Below are 11,074 nucleotides of genomic sequence, written 5' to 3'. Positions count from 1 at the left end.
GACCCAGCCATTTTCCAGTTCTCTGGTTTAAACTCTGCCTGTTTCTGTCTTAAAGCACACCCAGTTTCCAGTGTGAACCCCATCTAGTCCGACTATGGATACAGATCAAGATAATTTAATTGGTTGTACAGATACTAATAACAGTAAGTGGTGTTGTTTCCTGGTTTTAAAGGCTGCATTACAGTAAAGTGATGTAACTTCATTTGATTTCATTCTTAGCTTATATTGTGAACTTTGATTTTCTCCATATCGTTCTGCCCTAATAACAATTCACACTCATACACCGTAACGGAAGTATCTTGCCCAAGGACACTTTGACATGTAGACTGCAGAGGCCAGGGGTCAAACAACCGCTCTACCTCCTGAGCCACAGCCACCAGCCACTGTCAGTCAAATCTGATCAAACCACGCCCACACAAGACGTTGCGTATTTAGTCATAACCTGCAATGATCTATCATTTTTGGGCAATGGGAACCATTTGAGTACACAACACAACACTGTTGGGTTCAATCTGATTCGTAGAACTTCATCTACCATCATGTTCTGCAGTGTAGTATTTGGGTGTACCAACCTCTCCTTGCTCAAGGCCCTGCAAGCCAGAGAGAGCCCGTCCTGCGAGGACGACGCCCTTCTGGACACATTTCACAACAACACTAGCTGAGCAAGACAAAAGGAAATCAGCATTACAGTGAGGGAAAGAAAAGGAGAGAAAGAGCTGGAAGGAGGAGGAACAGAAGGGGGCAGTTGTGATGGACGTGAAGTCAAAAGGGACATTTCGAGCAAAGGCTGGCGCTTTGGAAGAAGGGGCAAGCAGACACAGGTTGAACACGCTGCACACATCATAGCCCTGGCCTGTGTTTCCCATAGATACACACCGTCCGGCAGGGGACCGGTTCACTGCTACCAGTTAGCGTAACAAAGGCATCAGCTTGTACCAGTTTACAGTCAGCTTTCACTGTAAATGGCTGATGAAAGTACAAAACAGATGTCTGGATTTAGATCACAGGTGGTCTTAATATGTATTGTTTCTAAGTGTGGGCTTACTTGTATATATTTTGCTTGTCCCTGCCTTCCTGTATGTATCTATGGCCATCATAGTGCAAACATCATGTGTGTCATGCTAAAGAAACAAACATGATCCGAGCACTACACTGGTTTAGCGAAACTGAGCGGTCTAAAATATCAGGCACATTTTTTAACTTCTCCTTATCGCGACCGTTCAAGTTTTGCTACGATAAATCTGGCAGCACCAAAATTAGCCTCCGTGGTCAAACTCTTGGTCGCCAAGGAAACCAGCAGCCTTTTTTTTTTTCTTAATGGAAGGCATATTTTATATATCAAGAGAAATAACTACAGATAGAAAAAGAGATATGTCCGTGGAAAGGCGCCATGGTATAATACGATGAAATAAAAGAGTCTGTCCTTTCGCCCTTTTCCTCCCAAAAAACAGGAACATAACCAGCACTAAAGGTAGAAGAAAGCGATGAAATGTTAGCTGCAAACACCCGCACAGGGCTGCTGGACTCTCACGTTGTAGTCGTCTGAGGAGGAGAGGCAGTGGGAAGCGCTTTTTCAACAAGATAAGGACATCAGAGAGAGCTTAGCTGGCATGCTGAAGGCATTTTTTTGGAGCAGAAGGGTTGTTTCCTGGTAAATGTATTTTGATTTTGTTGGGGGGACCTTTTGGGGGCTGTGGTGACTTGAAGCCCTCGTGGGCTGTCAGAAGCTCTCGGGCTCCTCCAGGAGGCAGGGCTGGGTGGACAGAGGCACGAGGGACGGGGACAGGCTTCGGAGGCCCACCCCGGAGCGGAAGTTGAGGTCCGGGGCGGGGAGTAAGGGCTTAAGGATGCTGACGAGGCAGAAGGCAGAGCCGCTGTTGGGGATGAAGTTGACCTTGTTGCGGTCGGGACACAAGAAAGGAGGGATCTCCTGCAGAGGTTTGGGCCTGAAAACACACACACAGGGACACACTTAGCTGTGTACTAATACTAATACAAGTGGTGACATCACCCTTATAGGATGAGGTGTATTGAAGATGTGTTTGTTTGCTGGCTCCATGTTGGATTGAGTCAAAATAAACTACAGTGTGTGTGTACATCAGCCAGACAGCTGTCATGGTTATTAATTTAAGAAGCGCTTGATTTGATATTCAGCCGAGCTTTCTATGACCGTAGCACGCCTTTTAAACATCAATATCGCAGTTTGTCATGTTTGTTTAATTGTGTGGAGCCAAAGTTGTGATTGAGATTAATATTCATTTAATTGTAAAGCCCTCGTAGATACATACTTTTTTTTTTTTTACATAAGTCGAGTTTTTTTTTACTTACATGGTCTCCTCGGACACTTTGACCTTCTCACAGCCCTCTGGAGGTTCTCTCTTGAACATGTAGCTGTTGTTGGGTCGAGGAGAAGCAGCGTATTTAGGCAGCGGGGAGCAGGGGCCCAGCTCTGAGGACAGGCAATGTGGAGAGATTGGAGGTCAAAGGTCGGGCTCAGCTACAGGTCATGCTAAAAGAGACTTTGGCACAGCAGGTGTGCAATATTTGGTGTGTGTGTGTGTTTGTGTGTGTGTGTGTGTGTGTGTGTGTGTGTGTGTGTGTGTGTTAGTCACCTTTGTCCTCATAGGGGCTGCCTCCACCCGTGTCATTGAGGACGGTGAGGTAGGAGGGCGAGATGGAGTCAGGACGGCTACTGCAATTGCTGTGGTTACCACTCAGGCCGCCCCCTGAGGGAGTCTGTGTGTCGATGCTGCGGGTGCTGCTGCTGCGCTGTGGGGGGACGGGTGGGGGTGCACGGTGCCCATCTGGGACATCCTGTGGCTGTCATACAAACACAAATGAGGTCAGGTCACAATAACAATGTAGCACCAGGGGCTTAAACCCTGTACAGTGGTGGTGCGTGAATCCTTAAAAAACCTGAATTAATTACTTCAGTGAAGAACAAAATGTTTTCAGGGAAGGACGAAACATTTGAAAGCACATTTTCTAAACACCCTAACCCCAGTCTGTTTGTCAGTGGAACTCACAACGATAGTCTCGTCCTTTTCAGGGGTGTCTCGGATGATGATGCGTTCGATCTCCTGGTTGAGGCCCTCCACGCTGTTTCGGAAACGAGGGGCCGATGACTTGGATATAGGGATGGGTATCAGAATAGTCTTGGGCATAGGTGACTGCAAAACACACAAGACCCAAACACACACACATTGCTGCAGTTAATACAGACTCTGTACCTGTTCACAGATGTTGTGAGCACTTTGACTTTCATTTAGCTGCAGTAAGCAGGAACACTGCAGCCACAGACAGGAAAAATACAAATATACGCTTGATATTTCTCAGCCCACACAAGAAAAATTACAGCCGCATTTGTAATACCAACACGAGCATCCCTAAATCATAAATATTGAAATAAGCCTCAGAAACAGGAGACTTGGAATCATTAACTCAACAGTGCATTCATTATTACAGGGAACAATGTACTATGAAAAATAACAGCTCCATCACTTGATTTTCCTCCTCCCACACAAAAACCCAGTTTCTATAGAACCACAGGCAGCTTAATGCCTGCACATTTCAACCACATAGCACATACAGTTTGCACCTTTTTTTCATAAGCAAGGTCAAAGATCACAGAGTTGCATGAAATTAATGTGGAAAAGTGCGATGAAACAATCATTCGACATTTCTCTTCACTTATGGTGCTGTAGTAATTGGTGTAGGTCTTCTGTGCGTGCTTGTGAAGCTCAGACACTTGCTGCAGGTGTCCATGTTTTCACGAGCAGATGCACTGGGACACATTTAGATTGGAAGTCAGGAATACCGACTCGGAATTATCGACCATTGACTTGCAATGGATTACAGCATTAACACATGGACTGATGATGTCATGTCTCCGAATCTCTTGATAGTTTTGCCTTATTGTCTTGCAACAAAAATAATCAAAACATTGATCCCCCCAAAAAGTTATGCTAGTCTTCATCTTTATGTTACTCTGTAAGTGTGGTCCTGCTAGCTGGTGGCTCTTTGTATCAGTTAATAAGCCTGTCAGTGGTTTATTGAGAAAGGCTGCATGTGGACACGGCCAGTCCTCCTTTCTCTGTCTCATGAGGAGGCCCAGAAAGCAGGACAGCTGTGCTCCAGCAGTCTCTGCAGGGAGCGCATGACTGGCTGTGCCACTGTCACTGACACAGCAACATGACAGGAGTGGGTGTTAGGAGCATGTGTGAGTGTCTGCAGTAACAGAGAAACCCAATTCAACTGAGTTTTCATAGACCAGAGGCTGTTCAAAATCCCACGTCACAAATCAAATTAACAGGAACCTAAGTAAAAGTGGGACGTCCTCAAAACTCTCCAGATCAGGGAGCCAACCTAGTTCCTCTCAGAGACAGAGCACACTCACACACACTCACACACACACACACACACACACACACACACTCCCCTCAAGCACACTGTCTCTATTGATCACCTGCGACTGGATGATGGTGTGACTGCCATTGAACGGGGACTTGCGCTCTTTATCCCTCCGATGGCGGCTGCTGCGTTTGCTGCGCTGAAGCTGCTGACGCAGTTTGGCAATCTGGGGAGTTTCACACACACACACACACACACACACACACACACACACACACAGACACTTTAGACATATAGATGTATACAGGCATGTCTTGTTAATGGTGGTGTGTTCAGTGATAACTGCTGCATAGAAACACTCAGAAAAAGCTTTTATTTATAACACAACAGAGCATTTTCTGTCCAGCTGGTTGTTTATTTGGACTGTAAAATCAGGAAAGAAACTGACCTCCTTGAGCTGATCGGTGCTCCCACAGGAGGCCGAGCGTTTGTGAGAGCCCCTCCTCCTCTCATCTGCCCAGGCCCTGGGGGTCTGATACACACAGACACACAGAGAGCGGTTAGAGCTAAATATCAAACATCTGAAGCACAAAACAGCTTAATTTTAAGAAACGTGGGAGGAAAAAAGTAACAAGAAAACCAGACCTGGATTCATTAATCCATAAATAATGCAAATAATCCATAGTTTTGGTTTGGAGTCCTGCATAGGAGGGGCTTACTTAATCATATGAGGCCAGTCATAACATCCTAAAACCCAGTTTCTAATGTTTTTCTGTCATTTCTGCTCACAAGGTCACTGCAAAATCTTTATCGTTTGTTTTAGTCTAATTTTATATGATCTCTTTTGGCTGTCTACGTGTCCCTGTACATGTCTTTTCTTGTTCTGTAATCATTTTATTGCACAATAAAAAAAGATTACTGCAAAAACGGCCTTTTTACTGAGTCAACTTTGCTTTTAACTTCATCAAAAATGTATGTTGTGAAATGCAGAATTCTCTAAAGGCTGTCGTAGAAGGCTAGAGAATAAGAAAAAAAAAAAGAGAAGTCCTATAAAGTAATACATATATAATAAATAGAAATGCCAGGAAAAAAGATTGAAGAAACAACCTTAGAAGGAAACTGCTCATTACTGCTGAGGCCATAAACTGTGACAGCTGGCTACAAGAAGACGTTGCTTCATACGGGGTCACAAGTCAAACATGTTAGGAAAGACTACTCTAAGGAGACTAAAACAAGGACGAGAAATGCAACAATAATCAAGTTAATAATGTTGACAAACAAGCACTGTCAGCAGCACCAAAGGACGCACATTACAGCTAAGCATGTTGTTAAAAGTACAGTATAGCAACATGGCCTGTGTGCCAAGAAATGTTCTCTTTAGTGATGTAAAAACAGAACAGAAACAACAGCTGAGGCGATTTTGAAACGTCTGTGTGTCCAGTCTGGTTTGTGGACTGACATGACCCTCCGTTAAAGAAATATCTTACAGCTTCTGTTTGACCTGAGTCTGGTTCAAAGTCAGTCTGTGAGTGATAGTCGGAGGAAACACAGCATGATAATGATGATGCAACCGTCTGCAATCTTCGTATTGATTGCCTGCTTCATGAACACACGTATGTCTTGCAGGCATTCAGTACGGCTCGTTTGAAGAAGGAACACACAGACGCAAAGACCACACAAACCTTTTTGGTTTTGCTTCAGGTTGCCATAGTCAGGCTACTTCAGCATACTTGGTCCAGACAGAAATATCTAAACTCAGATGAATGCGATGAAATTTTGTACATGACATTCCCACCAGCCTCTGCTCTACTTTGTTTAGTGTTAATAAGCAAATGTTAGCATGCTAACGAGCTAAACTAAGATGAACATGGTAACCATTACACCTGCTAAACATCGGCATGTTAGCATTGCAACTGTGAGCATGTTAGCATGCTAAAGTTAGCATGGAGTTTAAAGCACCCCTGTGCCTGAATACAGCCCTGCAGAACTGTCAGTGTGGCTGTCGACCAGAGGTGGCCAAACTTTTTTTGATTGTGGGCCAAATACAGTCAAATACAAGGAGTCACAGGCCATACAATAGTAAATAGATAATTTTCAACCGGTTACACTGCAAGAAAATCAGTTCTTTTTAGACCAGAAATTTTGACATTACAGGAGTTTACTAGTGCACCCACAATTACAAAAAGTATTTCTCTGTTCTCCCTCTTTTCAGCTCTGCCCCCATGTTTACTGAAGTAAATGTTTGCATTGACTAGTAATCAATCAGTAGGTGAAGGAGCAAAATCTGGCGCTCAAATTCAAACATGCAATGGCAGGGCTTGCTAGTTGTCGTTATTCACGATGGCAGCGACATTGTGTTTAAACTAGGCTGTGCAATGTTCATACTGTGCAATTTATTAGAAATATGCTCAGGTCATATCCTGGTTTATTTTTAAAAATTTGCCATGGGCCATTTAAACACAGGCATCAGGCCACAGTTTGGCTACTGACTATTTATTTGCTTACAGTTTCTATGTATCATATAGCCTATGTTTCTAATTTTGGGTTAATTCTCCAAAAACACTTTGTTATAGATGCCACCCACACAAGTCCTCGCACCTTTATTTCTGGAGGCTTCTGGCTAATTGTGATATTAGCATTGTCTAAATGTGTATAAGACACAATTCAAAGAGGCAAAGCAGACAGTTGTCTAATCTTCCCAAACATCTGAGAAGCAGAGGTCCTTTTTTGGACTTTTTTTTGGATTTTTCTTTTCTCTGCACATGCACTTTCATTTAAATGTTATTTGTTTGATTTCAACCTGTGCATATAAACACAACTCAAACTCATGCACCACTCACACAAACATAAACTCCCTACAACACTCACCTGAGTCGCTTTGTCCCTCATGTAGGGAGATTGTTGGTGCTGGCTGTCGTCCTGAGGCCAGGGACCTGTCAGGTGAGAGCCAGCGAGCGCGCCCTGTGAGGGCCACAGCTGGACGCGATGGCGGGTAACCAAGAGGAGAATGGGGAGCAGAGCGCTCAGAGGGAGAGTAGGGGGACAGCGGAGGACGTGGAGGAGAACCGCAGGAAGATGTGGGAGGTTAAGGCCACAGATGCAGTCTGAGGAGGAAAGACAGAGAGAAGCCAGGATGAGTTAGGTCTGCCTGTAAACAACTTATTTGTCAACACATGGTAAACACATCAACAAATCAACAGACATACAGCTGGCCTGCAGGATAAGCTTGTGGCTGTCTTACCCTGTCTGTCTAGGTTTGTGTGTGCGTGGGTGCATTTGTGTCTATGAGTGTGTGTTGCCAGATTGATGTTAATCTGTCCCGTGCTGGGCAGAGTGGATATGCCCCCCTCTAGTCTCACACAGCCCCCTGGTTAATGGCATTAACACAGCTTAAAGCAGGGCAGTGGGGGTGGAGAGGAGGCACTGAGGGCAGGTGCTGACTTCTGCCCGACTGACCCCGATTCAGAGATGCAGCAACATGTTTTGCATGGGTGCACAGGTCCACCGACGCCCATGGGCCCTTCTACGGTATCAGCTAACATCAGCAAATTCTAATTTCAGATTCCAGTTTTGCATTAGAAAACAAACACAACAAACCTTAAATATACAAACATTTAGTGCCATTTTAAGATTTGTAAGCATATTTTGATGATTTTGGAATATCGTTAACTGCAATTATTTTGGCCACATTACATGAAATTTTCACATGATCACATGCCTAGAAAATGTCGTTACAATTAATTCAAGTAAGAGAATATACAGTATATATACTTCTATGATAGTTTCCATAATTATCCCTATAATATCTCCACGTACAACATAATTCACAATATTTTAGAATAGGCTAATATGCTAAATTGTCTTAACAATCAAGTGGATGCTTGTTGCATTGAACTGCACTAGAAAGTTAACTGTGATGTAAAACAACCAATTTTAATAATAATATCGCCGCAAGTAGGTCCAAGCCCTTTCTTGGCCAACAGAAGGAAGCAGCAGTGAGTGGGTGTTGGGCTGAGCAAGGCTGAGCAAAGTCAATTCAGCTGGTTTAATTCTGGCTAAAGAAGGAGTGAGACCAATCACACCGTCATTACAATGTATACAGCATTTCAATAATGGCACACTCAAGTCTCGCCATCTCACCCCCACTTTACAAATTAGTAATGAATTCATCATGGCTGCCTTTTATGATCCAGAGGTTTTTTGTAAAGCACACTGAGCTGAATATGTGTCCCAAATTTCAAATCAATTGGATTTATTGTGTATGGCGTGTGGCCTTTTAAAATCGCGTTTTTGGGCGTTAATTACAGCGCCACCATGTGGCCACTTGGGCTCATATTTCTCGGGAAACATTTACACACCATTTCCAGTTGTTGGACCACATTTCATGTTTCTGTCTCTTGCTTCAATCCACAGTTATAACTGCTGCAGAGAAAAACAACAACAAGTACTAATACTACTAATAACACAACTACTACTAATATAATAGTAAATCGGCACACACTCAGTAGGATTCTGCCCTTGTGTGGGGTTAAACCCTGATTAATATTAAATGATGCAACAATGCAGCATTAATAAACCAGTCCATCTACACACAAACAACAGAATCAATTTTACTGGAAGCAAAGCACCTTGCAGGATTGAAGATGCATTTATTTTCTTTTGTTGGCTGTTCCAAACTGAACTGCAAACCTCCCCAGTCCTGATAACAACACACTGTACCTGCAGCATGTATCCGTGCGCACAAACACACAGCATTGACTGTCGGTGCTGGTCCAGGAGCTAAATTTGGCAGGGGCCTTGACCAGCACACATTGCTGTTGCTAGGGAACGGGGCCGACTGATCTTCATTAAAACAGTGTGTGTGTGTGTGTGTGTGTGTGTGTGTGTGTGTGTTTGTGAGTAAACAGGGGTTTGGGTATCAGCAGTCTGCTAGCAAAATGCTCAGCCTTCTCTATTTTGACTGCTGCTTTTCCTGTCTGCAAACACAAATCAGAAACCCACTACAATGTACTGTAGGCTGACAGCACTCGTAGTAGCAGGAGCACTGGCAGTACCAGACCTTATTTGGTTGTATCATGGGTTTGTGTGTGATATAATTTCAAGCCTTTTTTGCAGGAGTTACACTGAGGTCACTACAAAACAGATAAGCTCATAACACAAGACAGACTTCATTAATTAGCCAAGAGCAAAAGTGGGACGGCTAGCTTGCACAGACATCTATAAGCCCAAAGTGATGCCTTCAAATAGGTTATAACATCCAACCAACAGTCACCTACTATTATACTAATTACAATATATCATAGTAAACTGGGAAAACCACCAAATATTCACGTTTCTTATTACTTTAGCTCAAAATATAATAAAATTGTTGTTAAATTCTGGGTTGCTTGACAATTAATTGTTACAAATCCAGTTTACACAAGTGCTTTTGCACTTAATTGCAATATCTGTGCATTTTGAATGAAATGGAATAGAAACTAATGGGACAAGAAGACAACCACACAAAATAAAATATGTACATTTATCTTGCAATATCCTGGCTGTTAATAATCATAAACTAGGGCTAAAACGGAGATAATGCTTAAAATACACAATTTTCAGCCTATTATAATTCCTGACTAGGCATTCATTTTAAGAATAAAACACAATAAGACATAACAGATGCTCCCTGGACATCATATCTCCATGCACACGGATGTACAGTATAATATAGGCCAATTTTGTTTACTGCTAGAGAAGCATGCAACACCTCCCCAAACATATCATCACCATCATCAACACACATTGCATGCTAGTCTACACCTAAACACCATATGACAGAGGAGCATCATCCAGGCTCATGTTGCTGAGATGAAATGTGTGACGGTAAACACACTCACCTGCAGAAATGTGATCATGCAGAGGGGCATGGAGCTCCTCAGCACCTCAGCCCCTGTTGATATTTGCCGTTACTCGAAGATGCTAAAGAGGCGGTGGAAACAGACAGGGCGACGGGACGACGGTGCAGGCTGCAAGTGAGGAAAGCCCTCTTGGATATAAACAGGCAGACATAGAAAAGACACTAAAGCGTCTTCGAGGGGATAGTAGTGATACAGTAGGTGTCAAAATGGGCGTTGCTGTGTTCGCACCCTGCCTCCTCGTCGTCGTGGATGGATGTTTTTCTCTCCCGGTTGATGCGGCACGACGGCTCAAGCAGCAAGCAAAACGCTTTGTGGTCGAAGAAAAGATGAGTATAAAAAGAGGAGGGTGCGTTGTGCGCCTGGTGGAGTTCGTGAAGTGTCGGAAAACGACGGAAAAAATAACAGAGGGACAGAAAATACAGAAGGGATAGAAAGAAGAAGGCGGTGATGCTGGGCTAGCCTCGGTTGACACGACGGGAGAGGGACCAGTGTGAAGCTCGGCGGAATAAACACCTACACTTCCGGTTGGTACTTTCAAAGTAAAATTTCTCAGCTCGTCTTTTATTTCCATAGAGGAATTTTCAACAGTGATCCCGACAGCAATGAACCAGTGTGCGATAATTTACTTAAAATGTGTTTGAGGGAATACATGACTGAAGCAAAGTATCATCTGACATTATGAGCATGGTTAGATTACTGAACAGGCCTGCTGGGCATAGGCCCAGGGGCCCAACGTGTCAAGGGCTCCTGGTTTTCATATGCAAAATGCCACTCAAATGAACATCTACCAACCAGGAAAAAAGACCACAAAAACACCACAAAGA

At 43.6% G+C, this 11,074-nt stretch overlaps 1 protein-coding gene across 1 annotated transcript; it reads right to left on the bottom strand.

Moving 5' to 3' along the window:
• Nucleotides 1-627: 627 nt before the first annotated feature.
• fam117ba (family with sequence similarity 117 member Ba) lies at nt 628-10,734 on the bottom strand. Its single transcript, XM_078165989.1, has 8 exons — nt 10,230-10,734; nt 7,219-7,454; nt 4,799-4,882; nt 4,466-4,576; nt 3,027-3,170; nt 2,613-2,820; nt 2,329-2,449; nt 628-1,946 (listed from the first exon to the last, which is right to left on the bottom strand). Exons 2-8 carry the CDS (start codon nt 7,237-7,239, stop codon nt 1,721-1,723), a joined length of 915 nt encoding a protein of 304 aa, XP_078022115.1. The 5' UTR covers nt 7,240-7,454; nt 10,230-10,734; the 3' UTR covers nt 628-1,720.
• Between the last annotated feature and the right edge of the window lie 340 nt (nt 10,735-11,074).

This window comes from Epinephelus lanceolatus, chromosome 24 (assembly GCF_041903045.1).
Source record: "Epinephelus lanceolatus isolate andai-2023 chromosome 24, ASM4190304v1, whole genome shotgun sequence".
Taxonomy (NCBI): domain Eukaryota; kingdom Metazoa; phylum Chordata; class Actinopteri; order Perciformes; family Serranidae; genus Epinephelus; species Epinephelus lanceolatus.
The sequence above is the reverse complement of the archived record's forward strand: the minus strand, read 5'-3'. Positions and strand labels throughout refer to the sequence as shown.

Bases quoted from the DNA above. Each gene is read 5' to 3' on its own strand.
- fam117ba (XM_078165989.1), bottom strand. From the start codon at position 7,239: ATGAGGGACAAAGCGACTCAG. The intron at 3,171-4,465 runs GTGATCAATAGA...TGTGTTTTGCAG, and splicing joins ACACCATCATCCAGTCGCAG to TCACCTATGCCCAAGACTAT. The intron at 2,821-3,026 runs GTGAGTTCCACT...TTTGTATGACAG, and splicing joins AAAAGGACGAGACTATCGTT to CCACAGGATGTCCCAGATGG.